This window comes from Phalangium opilio, unplaced genomic scaffold (assembly GCF_054372755.1).
Source record: "Phalangium opilio isolate 3A_F unplaced genomic scaffold, DU_Popi_V2 ptg000041l_1, whole genome shotgun sequence".
NCBI classification, from domain to species: Eukaryota; Metazoa; Arthropoda; class Arachnida; order Opiliones; family Phalangiidae; genus Phalangium; species Phalangium opilio.
This window is the reverse complement of record NW_028324165.1, coordinates 944,019-969,571: the sequence shown is the minus strand read 5'-3', so window position 1 is coordinate 969,571 and position 25,553 is coordinate 944,019. Positions and strand designations below refer to the sequence as shown.

General features: G+C 39.9%; 1 protein-coding gene across 1 annotated transcript; it reads left to right on the top strand.

Moving 5' to 3' along the window:
• The first annotated feature begins 4,193 nt into the window (after positions 1-4,193).
• On the top strand, positions 4,194-23,730 carry LOC149679189 (uncharacterized). The gene is made up of 4 exons (XM_089834851.1): positions 4,194-5,484; positions 6,005-6,209; positions 22,096-22,305; positions 22,571-23,730. Exons 2-4 carry the CDS (start codon positions 6,068-6,070, stop codon positions 23,260-23,262), a joined length of 1,044 nt encoding a protein of 347 aa, XP_089690977.1. The 5' UTR covers positions 4,194-5,484; positions 6,005-6,067; the 3' UTR covers positions 23,263-23,730.
• The last annotated feature ends 1,823 nt before the right edge of the window (positions 23,731-25,553 follow it).

Below are 25,553 nucleotides of genomic sequence, written 5' to 3'. Positions count from 1 at the left end.
ATGAAAATTGGTCACTCGTTAGTGATCTCAGAAACACACGCCATAAATGAAAATTGGTCACTCGTTAGTGATCTGAGATACACACGCCATAAATGAAAATTGGTCACTCGTTAGTGATCTGAGATACACCCGCCATAAATGAAAATTGGTCACTCGTTAGTGATCTGAGATACACCCGCCATAAATGAAAATTTGTCACTCGTTAGTGATCTGAGATACACCCGCCATAAATGAAAATTTGTCACTCGTTAGTGATCTGAGATACACCCGCCATAAATGAAAATTTGTCACTCGTTAGTGATCTGAGATACACCCGCCATAAATGAAAATTTGTCACTCGTTAGTGATCTGAGATACACCCGCCATAAATGAAAATTTGTCACTCGTTAGTGATCTGAGATACACCCGCCATAAATGAAAATTTGTCACTCGTTAGTGATCTGAGATACACCCGCCATAAATGAAAATTTGTCACTCGTTAGTGATCTGAGATACACCCGCCATAAATGAAAATTTGTCACTCGTTAGTGATCTGAGATACACCCGCCATAAATGAAAATTTGTCACTCGTTAGTGATCTGAGATACACCCGCCATAAATGAAAATTTGTCACTCGTTAGTGATCTGAGATACACCCGCCATAAATGAAAATTTGTCACTCGTTAGTGATCTGAGATACACCCGCCATAAATGAAAATTTGTCACTCGTTAGTGATCTGAGATACACCCGCCATAAATGAAAATTTGTCACTCGTTAGTGATCTGAGATACACCCGCCATAAATGAAAATTTGTCACTCGTTAGTGATCTGAGATACACCCGCCATAAATGAAAATTTGTCACTCGTTAGTGATCTGAGATACACCCGCCATAAATGAAAATTTGTCACTCGTTAGTGATCTGAGATACACCCGCCATAAATGAAAATTTGTCACTCGTTAGTGATCTGAGATACACCCGCCATAAATGAAAATTTGTCACTCGTTAGTGATCTGAGATACACCCGCCATAAATGAAAATTTGTCACTCGTTAGTGATCTGAGATACACCCGCCATAAATGAAAATTTGTCACTCGTTAGTGATCTGAATTACACCCGCCATAAATGAAAATTTGTCACTCGTTAGTGATCTGAGATACACCCGCCATAAATGAAAATTTGTCACTCGTTAGTGATCTGAGATACACCCGCCATAAATGAAAATTTGTCACTCGTTAGTGATCTGAGATACACCCGCCATAAATGAAAATTTGTCACTCGTTAGTGATCTGAGATACACCCGCCATAAATGAAAATTTGTCACTCGTTAGTGATCTGAGATACACCCGCCATAAATGAAAATTTGTCACTCGTTAGTGATCTGAGATACACCCGCCATAAATGAAAATTTGTCACTCGTTAGTGATCTGAGATACACCCGCCATAAATGAAAATTTGTCACTCGTTAGTGATCTGAGATACACCCGCCATAAATGAAAATTTGTCACTCGTTAGTGATCTGAGATACACCCGCCATAAATGAAAATTTGTCACTCGTTAGTGATCTGAGATACACCCGCCATAAATGAAAATTTGTCACTCGTTAGTGATCTGAGATACACCCGCCATAAATGAAAATTTGTCACTCGTTAGTGATCTGAGATACACCCGCCATAAATGAAAATTTGTCACTCGTTAGTGATCTGAGATACACCCGCCATAAATGAAAATTTGTCACTCGTTAGTGATCTGAGATACACCCGCCATAAATGAAAATTTGTCACTCGTTAGTGATCTGAGATACACCCGCCATAAATGAAAATTTGTCACTCGTTAGTGATCTGAGATTCACCCGCCATAAATGAAAATTTGTCACTCGTTAGTGATCTGAGATACACCCGCCATAAATGAAAATTTGTCACTCGTTAGTGATCTGAGATACACCCGCCATAAATGAAAATTTGTCACTCGTTAGTGATCTGAGATACACCCGCCATAAATGAAAATTTGTCACTCGTTAGTGATCTGAGATACACCCGCCATAAATGAAAATTTGTCACTCGTTAGTGATCTGAGATACACCCGCCATAAATGAAAATTTGTCACTCGTTAGTGATCTGAGATACACCCGCCATAAATGAAAATTTGTCACTCGTTAGTGATCTTAGATACACCCGCCATAAATGAAAATTTGTCACTCGTTAGTGATCTGAGATACACCCGCCATAAATGAAAATTTGTCACTCGTTAGTGATCTGAGATACACCCGCCATAAATGAAAATTTGTCACTCGTTAGTGATCTGAGATACACCCGCCATAAATGAAAATTTGTCACTCGTTAGTGATCTGAGATACACCCGCCATAAATGAAAATTTGTCACTCGTTAGTGATCTGAGATACACCCGCCATAAATGAAAATTTGTCACTCGTTAGTGATCTGAGATACACCCGCCATAAATGAAAATTTGTCACTCGTTAGTGATCTGAGATACACCCGCCATAAATGAAAATTTGTCACTCGTTAGTGATCTGAGATACACCCGCCATAAATGAAAATTTGTCACTCGTTAGTGATCTGAGATACACCCGCCATAAATGAAAATTTGTCACTCGTTAGTGATCTGAGATACACCCGCCATAAATGAAAATTTGTCACTCGTTAGTGATCTGAGATACACCCGCCATAAATGAAAATTTGTCACTCGTTAGTGATCTGAGATACACCCGCCATAAATGAAAATTTGTCACTCGTTAGTGATCTGAGATACACCCGCCATAAATGAAAATTTGTCACTCGTTAGTGATCTGAGATACACCCGCCATAAATGAAAATTTGTCACTCGTTAGTGATCTGAGATACACCCGCCATAAATGAAAATTTGTCACTCGTTAGTGATCTGAGATACACCCGCCATAAATGAAAATTTGTCACTCGTTAGTGATCTGAATTACACCCGCCATAAATGAAAATTTGTCACTCGTTAGTGATCTGAGATACACCCGCCATAAATGAAAATTTGTCACTCGTTAGTGATCTGAGATACACCCGCCATAAATGAAAATTTGTCACTCGTTAGTGATCTGAGATACACCCGCCATAAATGAAAATTTGTCACTCGTTAGTGATCTGAGATACACCCGCCATAAATGAAAATTTGTCACTCGTTAGTGATCTGAGATACACCCGCCATAAATGAAAATTTGTCACTCGTTAGTGATCTGAGATACACCCGCCATAAATGAAAATTTGTCACTCGTTAGTGATCTGAGATACACCCGCCATAAATGAAAATTTGTCACTCGTTAGTGATCTGAGATACACCCGCCATAAATGAAAATTTGTCACTCGTTAGTGATCTGAGATACACCCGCCATAAATGAAAATTTGTCACTCGTTAGTGATCTGAGATACACCCGCCATAAATGAAAATTTGTCACTCGTTAGTGATCTGAGATACACCCGCCATAAATGAAAATTTGTCACTCGTTAGTGATCTGAGATACACCCGCCATAAATGAAAATTTGTCACTCGTTAGTGATCTGAGATACACCCGCCATAAATGAAAATTTGTCACTCGTTAGTGATCTGAGATACACCCGCCATAAATGAAAATTTGTCACTCGTTAGTGATCTGAGATACACCCGCCATAAATGAAAATTTGTCACTCGTTAGTGATCTGAGATACACCCGCCATAAATGAAAATTTGTCACTCGTTAGTGATCTGAGATACACCCGCCATAAATGAAAATTTGTCACTCGTTAGTGATCTGAGATACACCCGCCATAAATGAAAATTTGTCACTCGTTAGTGATCTGAGATACACCCGCCATAAATGAAAATTTGTCACTCGTTAGTGATCTGAGATACACCCGCCATAAATGAAAATTTGTCACTCGTTAGTGATCTGAGATACACCCGCCATAAATGAAAATTTGTCACTCGTTAGTGATCTGAGATACACCCGCCATAAATGAAAATTTGTCACTCGTTAGTGATCTGAGATACACCCGCCATAAATGAAAATTTGTCACTCGTTAGTGATCTGAGATACACCCGCCATAAATGAAAATTTGTCACTCGTTAGTGATCTGAGATACACCCGCCATAAATGAAAATTTGTCACTCGTTAGTGATCTGAGATACACCCGCCATAAATGAAAATTTGTCACTCGTTAGTGATCTGAGATACACCCGCCATAAATGAAAATTTGTCACTCGTTAGTGATCTGAGATACACCCGCCATAAATGAAAATTTGTCACTCGTTAGTGATCTGAGATACACCCGCCATAAATGAAAATTTGTCACTCGTTAGTGATCTGAGATACACCCGACATAAATGATAATTTGTCACTCGTTAGTGATCTGAGATACACCCGACATAAATGATAATTTGTCACTCGCTAGTGATCTAAGATACACCCGACATAAATGAAAATTTGTCACTCGTTAGTGATCTGAGATACACCAGACATCAATAATAATTTGTCACTCGCTACAGATCTGTGATACACCTGATATCAATAATAATTTGTCACTCGCTACAGATCTGTGATACACCTGATATCAATAATAATTTGTCACTCGCTACAGATCTGTGATACACCTGATATCAATAATAATTTGTCACTCGCTACAGATCTGTGATACACCTGATATCAATAATAATTTGTCACTCGCTACAGATCTGTGATACACCTGATATCAATAATAATTTGTCACTTGCTACAGATCTGTGATACACCTGATATCAATAATAATTTGTCACTCGCTACAGATCTGTGATACACCTGACAATTCATTTATGCGTGTGACATATAACAGTTACTGAATTTCGGGTGAATATCAAATCTACAATATTCACTATGGTTTATACAGTATATGTTGGTGTTAGTGATTCTTGGATGAATCGCGGACCACACATTAATTTTCTAAGGTTTCTAACGAGTGAAGCTGGTATATCTCGGGTGAAGATTGAATGTGTAATATTCACCAACCTCAGTACATAAATGGTAATTTATCAGTCGCTATTAATCTTAGATACACCTGGCATAAATGATAATTTGTCACCCATTATTTATCTGAGATGCACTTGACATAAATGATAATGTAACACTCTCTATTAATATGAGATACAAGTGATAATTTATCACTCTTTGTTGATCTGAGATACACCAGACATATATGCAGTTGGTGAATTTCGGGTGAATATCGAATCTTCAATATTCACTACGTTTTATATAAGTTACTGTTGGTCGTTCTTGGATGAATGACGGACTGTACTTTAATTCACTAATGTTTGTAATGTACGCGGCTGGTGTAACTCGGGTGAATATTAAATGTCCAATATTGAACAAGGTGTACATAAACCCAGTGAAGTATACTTGATGTCTGATATTCATCCGACATGCACCCACTGAGTTCTTAACAAACAGAATCGACTGAGCACCGAAGTGATTTTTGGATGCTATTCACCTGAGGAACCCTCATTTCATTAAGGTTTTACATTGAACGTGACCATAAGTTTATAAGATATGTTCCATAAGTGTGTCACTCGTTAATGAGAGTTTGTCATGAAGTGACGTAGGCGAAACGTCATAGATTCTCGTAAAGCGACGCCTGGTGAGGCGCTGTCAAAGGCTTAGTATAGACTAAATAGGAGGATGGACTGCAAAACCGAGTGTAGTCAATTCTCGCGTCGTTCTTGAACTAGCTCTCATTAAGCCACTAGCATTACGATGTATAGGTAGTGACATACTTATGGAACATATCTTATAAACTTATGACGTGACCGATATCCATGGGTGTATATTAGTGATGCGAGTGTCACCCATGAATCACCTTGAGTATGAAAAGTCATCTAACGTGACACTTTAATGAGCTGGCATTCACTAATGAAATACTTCTCAAACACAAGTGATAATCATTGACACGTCGTGTCACGTAATATTCACATGTACTTGGTAACAATTACGTGAAATTCATGTAATATCTACCTTTTTATCATGCAATATTTTAGTAAGGGCAGTCCAAAAACACCTCGATCGATTCAAAGAAAACTGATAATAGACAAAATGAAACTATGAAACTGTGCTTGCCAAGCGATTTACCAAGAATACCGATTGAAGTTGAAGATAGTACTTCAGTGTCCGGCTCTGATACATCCGAAAGTAGCTCGTCAAGTAGTTCCGAAAGTAATACAACTTCTGCCAGTTCGGAAATTGGTAAGTCATTTTACGCTAAGGGTCAACAGCGATTTTCGGGACTGGAACATAAGACCCAAAAATCGTCAAAATTGAGCCACTTACAGTAGAAACCTCACCAAAAACAGGGGATGTTTCGAAATTTTCTAGTGGTAGTTCCCCTAACAGGTTTTTTAACCCCGTCCTTTCTAACCCTGATTACTTTCTGTCTTCCCTGGATTTTTCAACCTCATCCTCAATCCTTAGCATTTTAAAGCTTCAAAACATTTTGCGTCATTTAAATTAATACGTTTTTAACTTTAAATTTAAACGCAAAATTGTCCCTGCGAAAAATATTAAGCTCAAAACTTGATTGCCTAAATTCAGCGGTTGAGCCTGAGCTCCGTGGCCACCGGACGAGAAAAAATTCCCTTTTAAAAATGCAGGTACCCGGCCGTCCTTGGTGTCTTAAAAAGCCCAAGCAAACGTTGCTCAGATTGATAAGACCTTAGTGCTTTACTCCCAATGGTCTTTGAAACTGTGAATAATTTCACCTAAAGAATATTTTAGAGACCATACTCCGTCTCTATAGCAGTTCTCGAATCTATGCAAGCAAAGAGAATATACCAAGAGGAGCAGAAAGTCTAGCCTTTCACAAGGCTTTTGAAAGGCTCGGCCACAGTTTTGGTCGTAACTAGATCCGGTTTGTGTTGATTGGCTAAGCAGCGACGCCTTTTATCGGTTCAATTATGTCGACTACTCATTTTTGGTGGTGGCTACAGGGCCGGAAATATGAAAAATTTCTTATAGGACACGTGTCCAGTGGCCCCTCTATTTGACTGGAAAATTTACTAGTTGCTCCAAGTTCAGAGCCGGTCCCTTTTTACAAAGTTTCTGCTCCTCTTGGTATATTCTCTTTGATGCAAGTGGCCAATCGGTTCTTGAGGTAGTGTCGAAGGAACCGCGTCACCGAATAATTGTCCTTCGCGTGCTAGGAGGCTCTATACGAAGCGTTTCAAATATATCGTGTAGCTCACCTAGGCCCAAGATGCATACTTTGTGTGTGAAGCCTTACCTCTTTTGGTCTTACTGATAATAATAATAATCTAAGCTTTGTCTATGAAGGGATTTCCACATAAGCCTGTAGCTTGTTTACAGGTGGGTCTCTTTACAATGCATAGAGGGGTGGTGGCTAGCAGACTTGTAAATAGGGGGTACTGTACCAGGGAGCCTGTGACACCCAAGAAAATTCACAGGACACCCTGAAAAAATATTTTTAGTGGGGTTCGGGTACCTCCCGGGTGCCCTGAAAAATTCGGGTCGATGAGAGCTCTCTCCCATAACCAAAGAGGAGGGAAATAGGGAGAGATAATCGCATAGGCAGCCGTGATCCATCCGTATTGAGAAGAGGGGAAAATTTGTGAGACGCGGCGGCTCTTAACGCGCACCTTATTCGCGCACAGTTGACGTTATTGGTTCTCCTCTTTCGGGCTACTACGTTTATTTACCTTCGTCCACTAGGGTCTAGGGAGCCCCGGGTACCCAAGAAAATCCTGCTTTGGGGGGGGGGGTCGGTCGGGAGCCGCAGGGCTCCCGATGAAATTATCACTATTTACAAGTCTGGTGGCTAGCCCCTATGCCACAGCTAACCTACAGCGCCCTATACTAACTATTACCGTTAACCTCTGCAAGTCTTAATGGAAAGGAGAAACTGGGTTAGACCGCGGAGGAAAACCCCTTTTAACAAGCGGGGAGAGACCTTGCAAACTCTAATAAGGAAATATGAAACTATCTATTATTGAAAATGTAATGGATACCATTTGTAATATATTGAAAATGACTTAATGTAAAATACCGCCCACATATACCTCCTGCCTTCGCCAAGCCAAAACTGGAGTTCGTAAGGAAAGTCACCTTGTAGGGGAACCACTGTACCCGCTTTAAGGTAAACATCCTTGAGATTTGGGTAGAGCCAGAGCTTTTCGGCAAAATAATGTTATAGTCGTTGCAAACTATACAAGACGATTTCTTTTCTTCTGACTTAATCGTTGCAATAAGTAAATCGCGATTTTGTCACATACACCGCTTACACTGCGTGACTACCTACGTGGGAGAAGTGACCATCCAATCCTCAAATTATAATGATATCCGACTTATTGAAAATTTTCCACTTTCTCCACCATCATATTCTGCTCAAAAGGGTACCGCCAGTCAAAGTGCTTAAAGGGTATGAGAATTTACAATTTCATATCATATTTCAGCACGAAAGTGGTATTATATTACACTTTCAAGTCTCTACTTTCAAAATATAATGTTTTTAATATAATTGAACCAAAGTTTCTATTTTTAAAATCCATTGAAAAATCACGAAAACTCAGTTTCGATATATAAATAATTTTGTCTTGTCAGCTTGTTCGGTTGGTTTATGACATCACTATGACGTTGAGAAAAAAAGCGCGGGAAAGCTATACGCGGCTTACGCGCGAGCGCGAGCTTAGCCGAGCTATACGCGTCTCGAGCTCTGTCCGCGGAGAGAGTGGCACCATCTCGCGTGCGTGACGTCAAAAACAAGAAAACGTTGTAGCCTTTCTTAAAAACTTTTAAAAAGTGGATTTTAAATAATTTCATATGAAGCATTTTCAAATGCATATTGCCAAATAACTAGAAATCGGAGAATTAAAAGCTTGATATATTTGAATTCACAGTAATTAATTCTATCTATTGCTATATAAATCAGAGGTTTTTCAAACGAAGCTTCTCATACCCTTTAATTTGGTGTTACGTGTTAACGAATTGCAGTTACTTGCATTTTAACTTGATCACCTAGAACCAAAAAAGAGGAGAGGACATTATAACGCCTTTCAATAACGGCAGCCATATCATTTTTCTTCCAATTTATTTTATCAGCATATTCATATTGCAATAGACTAAAACCTTAAATATTTTCTTAATAATTAACAACCATTAGTTTCCACTTTCTGATAAGTAAAATCTTCGGAGACAGTCATCTCGATTCGGAGCGGTACTAATTTTGTTTTCCGAACTTTTTTTCTTTAACTTTGTGCCATTTTTGTCCTCGGCATGACCGGTTTTATCAAGTGCTATTGAACAGTGCTGTAGGTTTGATTCAAATTGTGACAAATTTCAGTTTGTTTGCTTTCTGAAGTAAAATCCGAGAAGCAGCGTTCAACTCTTTGCAAATATTCTCCTGAATATAAAATTGATCTTGAACGTCACATTACAAATGGTACTGAAGAAAAACGCTTCAAACTTGATCAGTGTGACTATACTAGCTCCGAGAATGGTTCTTTGATCAGATGTGAACATTATTTAACTGCTCTGAGATCGACCTTGTTTGGCTTTCATCTTCCAAAAATCGCGAATGTGGGAGACACAGACTCCCTGCCGGAAAATCAGGCCGAAAAATTCCGCTTTAAAGTTAGATGAAAACTAATCTTGGGCAAAAAGCCGCTAATCTATGCTAATTTTCAGTCGTTGTGGTTGTAACATATTTATATGTATTGGACGAAACGTTCACACTTTTTATGTTATTTTTAAGATTCTCCATAATTTGAACTGTAGCACTTGAATAATGAAACAAACCCTTAAAATGATCCCTTTCCCAAGGATCTTCACTCTTATCTTATCATCACTGGTGCTTATTTCGACCCAAAATACTGTTGTAGGTGTAGGCGTTTATACGAATAATTACACTTAACCTTTTGAGTTTTAAAGGTTTTAAAGGTTTTAATATCCAAATAAGTAACAAATAAATCCACGTAAAGGTACACACTCAAGCTCTACACTCTCGCTAACCTCGCTAGTCGCGCGCCAAAAACTCTCTCACTCATTCTTGTCCCAAACTCAAAATCTACTCCCCCTCAAGCCTTTCGTCCTCTCTTGTTTTTCACAACCCTGGTATTTTTCCATACTATCCCTTTTCTCGTAAACAGCGTATTGTTCGGATACGGTGAAAAACAGGTGTCGAGGGCGAACTTCTCGCAGGGTTTTTGAACTCTTAACAATGGCCCCTCGAGCTACTTTCTTAAGGGGGCCATCCATACAGTAACTGTAACAATTCTCGGCCATCCTACGTTTTCGAATGACCTCATTCGACTTTTTTTTTCTTTTCTTTTTTTTTCTAAAAATTACAGACACACACTCTAGATTAACATTTCATCAATCTAAAATAACACTTGACGCATGGAAATGACATTAGAATTAAAATGAGAATTTACGTATAATGTAAAGAAACTAAACGAGTTAAACTCTTAAAGTTACCATAAAAAAAATCAAAGTGATAAAAAACAAATAAAAGCAAAATTAACGTTCAACCATTGTAATTAAACTTAAGTAGTCGTCCGGTTAAAACTTGGAGGTAGTAAGGTATGGGGTTGCCATATCTTTGGGGAGCCGCTCGGATTCTCTGGGGTCTGGGGGCGATATTCGGTGGCGGCGCCTTTAGAACTGAGCCGTTCTCATGGGTCGTTTCCGGCTCTGGGTCTAGATCCGGGTGGTCTTCGTCCCAACTTTCTTCTCGGTCATCTAAATCTTCGCAATCGTTCAAGTCCCTCACTTTGTAAGGTTTCATGTGTGACGCGTGGACGCCTAGAACATGATGTCTGTTATTGGTGCGAAGGTAGACGGGGTCTTCTACTTTGTAACTTAAAGGCCCCACTTGACTACGGACCTGGAATGGGCCTCGATACCGAGGCAAGAGTTTGGTAGTCCTTCCTTTCTTTTTGGCGAAGTTTCGCACCAGGACGAGGTCTCCCGGTTCATGAGTTGGACCCATCTGTCTGCCCTTGTCGTATCTCTCCTTTTGCTTCTCTTGGCTAGCATGGATACGTTCTACTGCCTGCTGCCTATCTACTTCTACTTTAGCGCGATGGTCGTCAATAGACTGGGGTTCATCAAGAGGCCAAATTATATTAGCTTCTCCCGGCAGGATGGGGATCCGGCCATAGAGGAGATCGAACGGCGATTTTTGCGTCGTGGCTTGAACAGAAGTGTTGCTGGCAAACACGGCCGCCGGCAGATGTTCGTCCCAATCAGTATGTTTCGGGTCCACGTAGTTATACAACACTTTCGCCATTGATTGATTCGCCCTTTCCACCAGACCATTCGTTTGCGGTCGGTAACTAGAGCTGGCGGCGTGCTTAATTCCCAATTTCTCTAGTTCGCGTTCTGTTTCTTGTGACACGAAGGAACTTCCCCGGTCGCTAATCAGTAGCCTGGGACTACCGTGTCGATGGACGATCTGATTTCTTACGAATTCCGTAACATGGGACGACTCGGTGCTGGGCACTGGCTTCGCTTCTATCCAGCGTGTCAGATAGTCAATGGCGATTAGAATATGTCGGTTACCGTTCTTCGATGCCAAAAATGGCCCACAGTGGTCAATGCCCACCATCTCAAACGGTCGATGGGGCGGAGGAATTGGCTTCAGAAGACCTGGGGGAGGTTTGGACGGCACTTTGCGGTATTGGCAAGGCGGACAAGTTTCGACATAGCGTTTCACCATTTTTCTCATACGAGGCCACCAATATCTTTCTCTAATTTTGGCCAGCGTCTTGTCGAAACCCATATGACCTCCAGCTTCTGAATCATGGGCGAGATCCAATACCGACCTCCTAAGGGTAGGCGGAATGACCAGCAACTTACGTCTGTCATCTCCGAAGGGGTTGTCTCGGTACAACACTCCTTCCCTCATAGTATACTCGAAAACCCTTGCCTCAACCCCCATTTCTTCCAGTTTTCGCAATTTCTTATGGAGGTCCTTCAATTGTGGAAGAGTTTGCTGCGCCATTGCTAGCTCTGTCATGTTCATGTTGGCGCACACTGGTATTTCTTCAGATTCGTTGTTCGGATCTACCTCTTCTACTGGGGCTCTCGATAACGCGTCTGCGTTCTGGTGTTTCACCCCGCTTCGGTGGATTGGGGTGTAGTGATACTCTTCCAAGCGAATTGCCCAACGCGCGAATTTTGCACTGAGATTCTTGTTCTTTTGCAGCCAAATAATGGCACTATTATCTGTCACGACATCAAATTCTCGGCCGTGCAAGTGAGGTCGAAACCTGTCGAGAGACCATACCACGGCTAGGACCTCCAGTTCACTTGAGTGGCGTTTTTCTTCAGCGTCATCTAGCCTTCTACTCGCGTACGCGATCACTCTTTCCTTGCCTTCCTCGTCGTGCTGAACCAGGACCGCTCCTAGACCGTGACCCGACGCGTCTGTAAGAACCGAGGTCTTTCGACCTTCCACGAAATGTCCAAGGATGGGTGCCGTTTGTAGAGCTTCCTTTAGATCTTCGAACGCTCGTCCTTGCGCTTCACCCCAACACCAGGGTTGGTTTTTCCGAAGTAATAGGGTCAACGGGTGTGACCGCTCAGCGTAATTCCTTACAAATCTACGTTAATACGACGTGAGACCCAGAAAGCCCCGCACTTCGCGAACCGATCCGGGTACGGGGAATTGCTGAACAGCTTGTACTTTCTCCGGGTTGGGTGTTACTCCAGAGGCACTGACAACGTGTCCCAAATATTTTATCTCGGCGGCGGCAATGACGCATTTCGACGGCTGCAAGGTAAGGCCTGCACTCTTCACCGCCGTGAAAACTTCTCTCAAGTGCACTAGGTGTTCTTTGAATGTTTTCGAGAACACTATAATGTCGTCTAGGTACACCAGTACCATGGACCATTTCAGGTGTTTAAGGACTCTGTCCATTAGCCTCTGGAAGCTTGCAGGCGCGTTACATAATCCGAACGGAAGACGCGTGAACTCGAAAAGTCCTTCGTGCGAAGTAAATGCCGTTTTTTCGATGTCTTTTTCTGCCACGCCCATCTCCCAGTACCCACTACGAAGATCCAAGCTGCTAAAATAAACACTTCCACTCAACCGGTCTAACGTATCGTCTATGCGCGGCAAAGGGTAAACGTCCTTTTTCGTTATTTGATTTAAGGGACGGTAATCTACACAGAAACGCCATGTATTGTTTTTCTTTTTGATCAATACAACCGGACTAGACCATGGGCTGAACGATTCACGAATTATTCCGGCATCCAACATTTCTTGAATCTGTTCTGAGATCACTTGTTTCTCAGCGGGAGAAACCCTACGAGGATACTGCTTAATCGGAGGATGGTCTGACGTGTCAATAACATGTTCGGCTATATTTGTTTTACCCAATTCTTTGATACTAAAAGCAAAACAACTACGATATTGCCTTAAAAGAGATAGAACCTCCCGCTTTTGACCCTCGTCCAAGTCCTCTCCCAACTCAATCCGAGAGACATCCGTGTCTAGGGTTACTTCGCTCTCTATGGGACTGTGGGTGTCTACCTTGTCATTTTCATCCTTAACTTGGACGGAGGCAATTTCGAATGGTTCCTCCGGGTCAATGGCCATATTTGCTACCTCACTCACTTTAGTCAATTTTTCATTTTTGTTAAATTTTAAAGGCTTATCACTACAGTTTACAACAAAAACATCAATCTTATCTGCACGAGAGGAAACCAAACTCGCGGGTACATTAAATTGTTTTCCTGGCTTACTAGACATGTGGGCATGCACAAAAATACTAGCATCATTATACAAATTAAAATTACAACAAGGTATACACGCGTCAATAAAAGTGGCTGACGCAGCAGGGACTGTTACCTCTCGCGCCGTGACAACGTCAAACGTCTGTTCTTTCGTTTCCACCGTGTGTACAGGAAAGTTCTTACCGTAGGTTTCAGTTGGGTTGTGTGGTCCTTCCACCTCGTAGACGTCTCTGGTTATTCTTTGAGGAATCTCTCGCTGTTCTTCGACCGTCGCGCACTGTGGCTCTCGCGAAGGATTAGCCTCATCGATAATCACTGAGCGCGGATTCACGTACCCGATTTGACCATCTTGACTCACGCCAATTAGATGAAACGCGTTGTCAGCGAACACTATACCCGCCCGACACTTATTGAACCAGTCGACACCGAGAACTAGTGGTAAAATGGAATTACTCACTACGAAACACTCGACGCGTATCGACTCGAAACCGCACACGGTAACTGCTATCTCGATAACGCCAAGGGGCATCGATAACCGCTTATCGAACCCAATAACGGGTGGCCCGTTCCACGCTTTTACCCGATCCCGTAGGTTGTTTTCCATCACCAGTTTCTCGTCGATTACCGATTTCCGTGCTCCCGTATCCAAAAGAGTTTTGACTTCTCCCAAGGCGTCCACGACTGTGTTTATAATCGGTACCATGCAAGTGTTGGTTAGCGGGGGCAGTGGGGTTATTTCTTCTGACAGTCCCGGTACCCCTATTGCGGAACTGACCTCCCGTTTCCCGGAAATCGAGAGGAGTTGTTGCCTGGCCCCATGTCTTGACTCCGGAAGGCCTGAGCTCGTTGTTGGAACGTCTGTGGGGTCTCGGTGCAATCTCTCGCAATATGGCCGACCTTTTCGCACTGATAGCATCGCGGACCCCGCGGGTAAAAGTTTTGCTGATAGTTTTGTGTTCCAAAACCGTAATTACCCCTCTATAACGGCTTTCTCTGGGAGCGACATTTCTCGTGTACTCGGCCGACTCCTTCCGTTCTTTTTTCCTCTCCTCGGCTAGTTTCTCGAACATGCTTTCCAGACGAGCTAACTTCTCAGTGACGACCTTTAGTTGATCTTCGGCACGGGCGTCTTCGCTCCCGGGTTTCGCAACGGACGGCGGGTTGCATGGCGGCTGGGGCGCGTAACGGGGCTGCATCATCGGGGCCACAAAATGGGGGTATTCCGAATAAGGAGCGTTTTGGGGGCCGGCCATGGGATAAAAAGCGTTCGGTAAATGTCCGTACATAGCTCCGTGAGACATGAATTGATGGCCGGGAAAGGTGGTAGGGGTTGAGCCAAAGGAGTCCATCGTATGGGATCTATCCGACTGTTCTAATTGTATGGCCTGCTTTAACACCTCGCTAGACGTGGTATAACGCTCCGCGCTTATAACCGCAGCATGGTTACGATTAGCCAAACCCCAAATTAAATGTTTAATTGATTCAGCGTCGTCTGGTCCGAGCCCACTTTTCTTACATAAATTTAACTTCGCAAATACGTACGCTTCTAACTTTTCGTTTGGCTGTTGTTTACGGGAGCGCATCTGTATGTACCAGTCATCCTTAGTAAATTGTTCTGGGAAGGCTTCTAGGAATTCCTTCTTCCACGTATCATAATCAGCGCAAGATTCTCCTTTAACGCGTTGCCAATGGTGCGCGGTACTATTAGGAACGAAGTAATTGGCGGCGGAGCTTAATTTTACCGCCGGCGTCCACTTTTGCTGTATAGCCAATCGTTCGTAAGCGGCTACCCAATCGGACGCAGATTCCCCAAAATCAGCAGAAAAGTAACTTATCTGAATTCCTAGGTTTCCGTTGCAGGCCATGGTGGATTCTTTTTCGTCGTCGCTTGTCTCTGCGTCCGAATGTTCCACTTCCGTGGAGCCAGAAAAGTTGTTTTCGTCGCCCGTAATGTCGAAACAGTCGCTGAAGGTTTCGTCGGACACTTTAGCACCGTTTTCACAATTATCCGAGTTTTCTTCGGGTTTGTTCAACACGTTCGCGGTTGTAGATCGCGTAATTATCGGCATATCTCGCCTAACCGTAAGGCGTAACGGAGCACCTTTGCATTTATCCCACTTCTGCCACCAAATTGTTGTAGGTGTAGGCGTTTATACGAATAATTACACTTAACTTTTTGAGTTTTAAAGGTTTTAAAGGTTTTAATATCCAAATAAGTAACAAATAAATCCACGTAAAGGTACACACTCAAGCTCTACACTCTCGCTAACCTCGCTAGTCGCGCGCCAAAAACTCTCTCCCTCCTTCTTGTCCCAAACTCAAAATCTACTCCCCCTCAAGCCTTTCGTCCTCTCCTGTTTTTCACAACCCTGGTATTTTTCCATACTATCCCTTTTCTCGTAAACAGCGTATTGTTCGGATACGGTGAAAAACAGGTGTCGAGGGCGAACTTCTCGCAGGGTTTTTGAACTCTTAACAATGGCCCCTCGAGCTACTTTCTTAAGGGGGCCATCCATACAGTAACTGTAACAATACTTTGGCAATAGAGAGGGGGTGCCAGAATAAATTGGAAATTGGTAACGATTTGAACGTCCATCAGCGCATTCACAGTGGTGAAAAACCCTTCAAATGTGATCAGTGTGACTATGCTACTGCCCGTAAGTGTACTTTAATCGCACATCAATGCATTCATAGCGGTGAAAAACCCTTCAAATGTGATCAATGTGAATATGCCAGCTCACAGAGCTGTCATTTGAACGTCCATCAACGTATTCACCGTGGTGAAAAACCATTCAAATGTGATCAGTGTAATTATGCCAGCACGCATAAGAGTAGTTTAATAATATATCAACGAGTTCACAGTGGTGAAAAACCCTTCAAATGTGATCAGTGTGACTTTGGAAGCACTCGGAAGAGTAGCTTGATTGCACATAAACACATTCATAGGATAGGTACATATCGGGCTGTTTAACAAAGTTTCTTTAGATAACATGCAGGGAGCCTACGGGTCCTATAATTCCTATAAATTCCTATATTTTTGAAGCAGTCCTATATTATCCTATAATTTCATGAAAGGTCCTATAATATCCTATATTTTTGACTTAGTCCAAGTTTTCGTATAGTTTAGCATCAAATTTATCAAAATTTAGCTGTTTTTTTATCGAGATCACATTTGAATAGACACCGAAATTAGGATTTTTTATATATTATATTATATTTTAATTAAGTTCTTCTGAGTTTTCAAAGTAAAATCCAATTTGTTATTTTTTATTTTTTGAGATTTTTTCTACGTAGTTTAAGCCCCAAAATTGTATTATATATGAGCATTTTTCGTCCTATGTTTTCCTATAAAAACACATTTTTTTTTTCTCCTATAAAATCCTATAATTCCGGAAAAAAAATTCCTATTTTTCCTATAAGGAATTTAAATTTAAGAGTGGGCTCCCTGTGTAATGTGCAATGCACATTAATGTTTAATTACAATTGTCTGCAAAGATTTAACGGCTCGGGCTGGATCGAAATTAAAATTCACACTAAGGCATAAAGCAGACTGTGCGTTGTCTTTAAATAGAGACTCAGACGGTTCTATAAGTTTGATTAATCGAATCAGGGGGAAAGCTTATATCTTCGCTATTAAAGAATGATATTTTTACCATAATAATTGATAAATCATAATTTGCTTCTTTCCTTACTTTAACTTCGTCATCACTTCTTGTGCTAGTTGGTTTCTGCAGAAACGAGAGAGACTGCAAAATTGTCGCTAAGCTTAACTTTACCGTTGAATTCATGATTGTGTTTTTTCACTTCTTAGTAGGTGTTATCATGCACCTACAGAGGTTTAATGGCAGAACATGGCTGTTCATATTGTCACTTATATTTTACTGTACGTTTATTATGGGGAAGTTTGCATTCTGTATTACGCAAGTGTCTAACGTGGGATCAAGTTTGAATCTTCCACGTTCTCAACGCATGTATTAGATTTGGTAAGGTCAGGTCGGGTCTTTGGAAACCGCTATTTCGACTCGGACATCGATTATTGTTTCTGAACTTGTTTCGTTTGCCTTTGTGTCTTTTTAAGCCTAAGCATAACCGCGTTATATCAATTGCCTTTAAACATTGAAATGTTTGTGACGCGAGTTGTTTGATATCATATGAGATTTTAATCTATTTCCTTTCTGTAGGAAAATCCAAGAAGAAGTGTTCAACTCGATACAAATGTTCACCTGAAAATGAAAGGGAGCTCGAACTTGACATTCGAAAGGATACCAAAGAAAAGCGCTTCAAATGTGATCAGTGTGGCTATGCTAGTACGTGGAAGTCTCATTTGATCGAACATCAGCGCATTCACAGTGGTGAAAAACCCTTCAAATGTGATCGGTGTTACTATGCAAGTGCATGGAAGGTTGATTTGATCATCCATCAACGAATTCACAGTGTTGACAAAGGCTTTAAATGTGATCAGTGTGACTATGCAAGTGCGTGGAAGATTAAATTGATCAGACATCAAGGCATTCACAGTAGTGAAAAACCCTTCAAATGTGATCAGTGTGACTACGCAAGTGCGCGGAAGTGTAATTTGACCAGACATCAACATATTCACAATTGTAAAAAAAACCTTCAAATGTGATCGTCGTGACTATAAAGGTACGCAGAAGGTTCATTTGATCATACATCAACGAATTCATAGCGGCGAAAAACCCTTCATATGTGATCAGTGTGATTATGGCAGCACGCAGAAGCTTAGTTTGATCAGACATCGTCGTTATAATCACATGGACTAATAAAATGGTTTGAAGTTAAGCATACTCAGCAATTTAAACCTTGGAAAGAACCATTTCAAAATGTGTCAATTGCGCAACGCTTTTTCATTTTCGTTTCACACATTGCTGTTCTTGTCAAATGTAGTAGATGCTCACTAACAAAATGTTTTCGATCTTAGAAAAATTACAATAAACTAATAAACCAGTCGTGACGGAATAGTTACAGGGCAGGCTACACGGTTTTACAAAATTGTGGAATGTAACAAGCCTAACGTCTTTTAACGGAAAACTGGTAGTAATACGATGTTTGTGTTAGTTATTTATAAAACCTTCACGACGATATTTAATGTAACCTTTTTTTAAAAAATATAATTAACAATATTTAATATGACAAATGGTGTATCAGTAATTATATCTTCGCTATTAAAGAATGATATTTTTACCATAATACTTGAATAATCATATTTACTTTAACTTCGTCATCACTTCTTGTTCTTGTTGGTTTCAACAGAAACGAGAGACTGCAAAATTGTCGCTAAGCTTAACTTTACCGTTGAATTCATGGTTGCGTTTTTTCACTTCTTAGTAGGTGTTATCCTACAGAGGTTTAATGGCAGAACATGGCTGTTCATATTGTCACGTATATTTTATTGTACGTTTATTATGGGGAAGTTTGCATTCTGTATTACTTGAGTGTCTAACGTGGGATCAAGTTTGAATCTTCCACGTTCTCAACGCATATATTAGATTTGGTAAGGTCAAACCTTTGGAAACCTTTATTTCGACTCGGACATCGATTATTGTTTCTGAACTTGTTTTGTTTGCCTTTGTGTCTTTTTAAGCCTAAGCATAACCTGTTATATCTATTGCCTTTGAACATTGAAATGTTTGTGACGCGAGTTGTTTGATATCGTATGAAGTTTTAATTTATTTCCTTTCTGTAGGAAAATCCAAGAAAAAATGTTCAACTCGATACGAATATTCACCCGAAAATAAAAGGGATATTGAGCTTGACATTCGAAAGGATATCAAAGAAAAACGCTTCAAATGTGATCAGTGTGGCTACGCTAGTACGTGGAAGTCTCATTTGATCGAACATCAGCGCATTCACAGTGGTGAAAAACCCTTCAAATGTGATCGGTGTAATTATGCAAGTGCGTGGAACAGTGATTTGATCACAGTGGTGCAAAATTCTTCAAATGCGATCAGTGTGTTTATAAATGCACGTGGAAGAGTAATTTGATCACTCATCAACGAAGCCATAGCGGTGAAAAACCCTTCAAATATGATCAGTGTGGCTATGCTAGTACGTGGAAGTCTCATTTGATCGAACATCAGCGCAATCACAGTGGTGAGAAACCCTTCAAATGTGATCAGTGTGACTATGCAAGTGCGTGGAAGAAGGATTTGAACAGACACCAACGCATTCACAGTGGTGAAAAATTCTTCAATCGCGATCAGTGTGATTATAAAGGCACGCGGAAGAGTAATTTGATCACTCATCAACGCATTCACAGTGGTGAAAAACCCTTCAACTGTGATCAGTGTGACTATGGCAGCACGTAAAAGAATGATTTGATCAAACATCAACGCATTCATAGCGGTGAAAAACCCTTCAAATGTGATCAGTGCGACTATGGATTCACGCAGAAGAGTAATTTGATCAGACATCAACGTAATAATCTCTTGGACTAAAATGGATTGTAGTTAAGCATACTCAGCAATTTAAAACTTGGAAAGAACCATTTCAAAATGTGTTAATTGCGCAACGTGTTTTAATTTTCTTTCACACTTTGCTGTTCTTGACAACTGAAGTAGATGCTCACTAAGAAAAAGTTTTCGTTCGTGGGAAAATTGTAAAAGCCTATCGTTACGGATTAATCACCGGACAGGCTATATCGTATTATAAAATTGTGAAATGTAACTAGCCTAACGTCTTAACGGGAAACTGGTAGTAATACTATGTTTGTGTTAGTTATTTATAAATACTTCACGAACAATATTGAATATTTGACTATAATTAACAATATTTTATATTAAAAATGGAATATCATCTTCGCTATTAAAGAATAAAAATTTTACCATAATGATTGATTTATATGTTATTGCATTGAATCTTAATTTGCTTCTTTAATAACTTCATCTTTGTCATCTCTTCTGGTGCTAGTTGGTTTCAGCAGAAACTAGAGAGACTGCAAAATTGTCGCTAAGCTTAAAGGGGCTGTCCGACACCCTCTCCTTTTTACCCACCCGCTATGTTAGGCTCTATGAGGAAGATCGTCGTTTGTCCCAGTGTCCGCACATAACTTTATCCTTGACTTCATACTTGTGTTTTTTCACTACTTTTTAGGTGTTAACATGTACCTACAGAGGTTTAATGGCAGAATATGGCTGTTCATATTGTCACGTGTATTTTATTGTACGTTGATCATGCGAAAGTTTGCATTCAGTTCTACCCAAATTTCTAACGTGGGATCAAGTTTGAAATTAGAATCATATATATATATATATATACTAGCCGTTACCCGCGGCGTCGCTCGCGTGTAATAAGAACTTCCATCTAAAATGATATAAAGAATGTGTAGATTTTACTGATGACTAATATTTTTGTAGCACCCCTTGGAGCGAAGGCACTCGGCGTTGCCCGTCAGCCCGTCGCGACACATTTTATAACTTTTCACGCGGACATTATTCCATAAAGAAGGGTTTTTAAGTTTTTGGCCGCCATTTAAAAAGATGGCAACAAATCGAACCCAAAAGACCTTTCAGCCCGTCTATAGGTTAAAGGAAACCATTGTACTAAATATTTGTGAAATCGGTTGAAACGCGTGGACTTTATTGCATAGAGAATATTTTCTTACATTTCTGGGCGCCATTTTAAAAGATGGCGAAAAATCGAACCCGAAAGACCGTTCAGCCCGTCTTAAGGTTAAAGCAAACCAGTGTACTAAATATTTCTGAAATCGCTTGAAACGCGCGTACTTAATTGCATAGAGAATATTTTTTACATTTCTGGGCGCCATTTTTTAAGATGGCGGCGGATTGGTAAAATCTTTCTTAGTACGCGCCTACTACTTATGAGTAACGTTCCTGCAAATTTTCAGCCTTCTAGGGCAAGCGGTTTGGGCTGGGCGTTGATTATCAGTCAGTCTGTCAGTCAGTCAGTCAGTCAGTCAGGACTTTGGTTTATATAGATATAGATATTCTAAGTTTGAAATTAGAATCACATATATATATATATATATATATATATATATATATATATATATATATATATATATATATATATATATTTGAGAAAGTTGTTTGTTAGTTTTTTATGACACACGCAGTCACGATTAGTTAATTTCCAAATTCGACCAAGCTGCGGGGTTGATATCACTGATACCAGGAATTAAAAAAATCTTCCACGTTCCCATGTTATCCCAACGCGTAAGGTCAAACCTTTGGAAACCTCTGTTTCGACTCGGACATCGATTATTGTTTCTGAACTTGTTTTGTTTGCCTTTGTTTTTTTTAAGCCTAAGCATAACCTGTTATATCAATTGCCTTTGAACATAGAAATGTTTGTGATGCGAATTGTTTGATATCGTATGAAGTTTTAATTTATTTCCTTTCTGTAGGAAAATCTAAGAAAAAATGTTCAACTCGATACAAATGTTCACCTGAAAATGAAAGGGAGCTCGACCTGGACATTCGAAAGGATACCAAAGAAAAGCGCTTCAAATGTGATCAGTGTGGCTATGCTAGTACGTGGAAGTCTCATTTGATCGAACATCAGCGCAATCACAGTGGTGAAAAACCCTTCAAATGTGATCGGTGTTACTATGCAAGTGCGTGGAAGGTTGATTTGATATTAATATTAAGCTAAATTACTGACGATAAAAATAATCAATATAAATTATATTTGATTAAGAACAACGTCTCGACTCGTAGAGGTCTATTTTGGTTTCCCAACTTGTTGTTTATAAGGTCGTTTACTCATACTTTAATAAAAAAAACAATGAGTTTTCGTAGTGCGCTTGAATGTTAATGTATTTTTGATACTATATTGTAAATGATGTGTCGTTTTTATATTTCATTAATATATTTCTGTAGGGAAATTCAGGAAGAAACGTTCAACTCGGATCAAATATTCTGCTGAATATAAAAGGGGTCCACAACGTCACACAAAGAAGGGTAACGAAGAAAAACCCTTCAAATGTGATCAGTGTGACTATGCTAGTACGCGAAAGGATGATTTGATCAGACATCAACGCATTCACAGTGGTGAAACACCCTTCAAGTGTGAACAGTGTGACTATGGTAGCAAGAACAAGAGTAATTTGATCAAACACAAACGCATTCACAGCGGCGAAAGACCCTTCAAATGTGACCAGTGTGATTATGCCTTCACGCAGAAGATTAATTTGATCACACATCAACTCATTCACAGTGGTGACAAACCCTTCAAATGTGATCAGTGTGACTATGCAAGTACGACGAAGAATGGTTTGATCAGACATCAACGCATTCACAGTGGTGACAAACCCTTCAAATGTGATCAGTGTGACTATGCAGGTGCGCTTAAGGATGATTTGACCAGACATCAATGCATTCATACTGGTGAAAAACCCTTTCAATGCGATCAGTGTGATTATTCTTACACACGGAATAGTGATTTGTTCAGACATCAACGCATTCACAGAGGTGAAAAACCCTTCAAATGTGATCAATGTGACTATGCAAGTACGTGGAAGAATGCTTTGAAAAGACATCAACTCATTCACAGTGGTGAAAGTCAAATGTGATCATTGTGATTATGGCAGCGCACGGAAGAGCCATTTAATCCGACATCTACGTAGTAATCACTAGGAACATAAGTGGATCATGATTCACTTCTGCTAGGAATAATAAAATGGATTATAGTTAAAGATACTCAGCAAACTTGGACAGAACATTTACTAAATGTGTTGTACTACAAAATGTTTTTATTTTCTGAATATATATTGTTCTTTACAATTGTATTAGGTAATCTCTAAGAAAACTTTCCATTCTTAGAAATGATGTAAGCACCCTTATTTACCGAATAATTACCATGCCGGCTCTATGGTTGTGTGCTTTAAATATACTGCAGTATATTAAAATGGCGGCCGGAACTAACCAAATGTCTTAACGGTCAACGCCGAACCTTTTTTCTAAAAGTAGTAATAATAATATGATTTTGCTAGTTATTCATAAAACCATTACGAACTGATAGTAAAATTTATTAGTAACAATATTGTCTCAAAGGCTTTATTTAACATCAATTAATATTACAACTGGATTTACAGTATTTAAGTCTACGCTTACCGTAATAATTGACTAATTTTAATGGTCATCTCCCTTTTAAATTTCTCCAAACTATTATTTAGTTTCGTTGCTTCCATGGCAAAACTGACCCTCATACCGGAAACTTGTTTCAAATTACGTTCAATATTTTTCTCAATTCTTGCCAATCTCTTCTCAAATTTTTTCATAACCTTTTCCTGGCGATTTTGGATACGTTTTTCGAATTGTTCCAAGCGCTTTTCCAAACGTTTGAGCTTTTCTTCTTTCGAACGAGTTCCATTTTTGCCACCAGACTCCTCGGAACTTTCATTACCACTTAAATTGTCTGAAGTTTCTTCAGGTTTTGGCGTAGTACTTGCTAAAAGTCCTGGATCTTCATTTGCGTCTTTAATTACTTTAACTTCGTCACCAGCCGTGGTAGTAGATGGTTTCAAAAGAAGCAAGAGAGACAGGAAAATTGTCGCTAACCCTAGCTTCACCGTTGAATTCATGCTCTTGCTTTTTTTCAGTACTTAGTAGGTGTATCACGTATAGAGGTTTAATGGCTGAATGTTACTGTTTGTTCATATTGTCACGTATATTTTATCATACGTTTATTAGGATAAGTTTGCATTCTGTATAATGTCTTAGGAACGTTTCAGTGATGAAATTTTAATCAAAATATATTAGCTGCCGGGTTTAGAGTGGTTTGATTGAGTTCTTCTATAGACTGGTAATGCAGTGAACCCCTAGCCTTTAAGCCTGTTAAGAACGTCCTATTCTGGGCCAGTAACATTTTAGTTTTATGATTTACCACTATTTAAGTATCGTTACACTGAATTTGAAAGTTGTAAGAAAATTTAAACAATATTACGAAGATACTTCATAGAGGTGGTCTCCAAGTCTATTTAGTGTTTATTGTCTACATAGATGCAGGAAAATTGTCGCTAACTTTACCGTTGAATTCATGCTCTTTTTTTTAGTACTTAGTAGGTGTATTCACGTATAGGGGTTTAATGGGAGAATTTTACTGTTTGTTCATATTGTCCAGTTTATTTTATCATACGTTTATTAGGTTAAGTTTGCATTCTGATGATTCTGTATATAAACTAAACAATGAAAGCTTTTTTGTACCTTAAAAAACAGGTTTTTAATTAATTTCAATTAGAATGACCGAGGTGCAATTAACGAGATCGGGATCATTCGAGAGTGGAGTTCAATTCAAGGTTTTTGTTTTTCCCGCGCAAAAACCTGTATTTAAATTAGCTCTGTCTAGTAATTATTTTTTATTAGAACGACTGATTTGTAAGCGTTAAGATACATTTACTTGAGGACATATGAATTGATTTAATCGCGAAATACCTACTACTTTTACAGATATATTTAGTTTGCTTTTGAAAATTGTTATAGATACTTTTTGCGGTCCAAGTCTGGCAGAATCTCCGATATTTTCTCGACATGATACTTCTAGAACCTTTTTTTTTTTGCTCCGTTTTTATTGTTGAGCTAGGACCAAAGAAAAAGGTCTTACACTCCACAGCAGTGTTCAGCTCACTTCCTCTGGTTCAAAACCAGTTTACTAATAGCTTGGACTAGTTTGAAAATTCAAGAAGTGAGGGTTACTGGTCCTCGGGACCAGTTTATTAATTAAGAACAAAGGTGGGGGACTGGGGGCCAGTCTGGAGACCAGTTTATTATTTCGGACACTAGGAGGGGTCACTGGTCCCAAGCAGCGTGGGAAATAAGGCGGTGGCATATGGCGAATGACCAGTTTAAAAATTGCCTGGACCAG

What these genes read in the sequence shown, in the direction of transcription:
- LOC149679189 (XM_089834851.1), top strand. Translation starts at nt 6,068, where the DNA reads ATGAAACTGTGCTTGCCAAGCGATTTACCAAGAATACCGATTGAAGTT. An exon ending in TTCTGCCAGTTCGGAAATTG is followed by an intron (nt 6,210 to 22,095) that starts GTAAGTCATTTT and finishes TCCTTTCTGTAG; the next exon opens with GAAAATCTAAGAAAAAATGT. An exon ending in TGATCGGTGTTACTATGCAA is followed by an intron (nt 22,306 to 22,570) that starts GTGCGTGGAAGG and finishes ATATTTCTGTAG; the next exon opens with GGAAATTCAGGAAGAAACGT.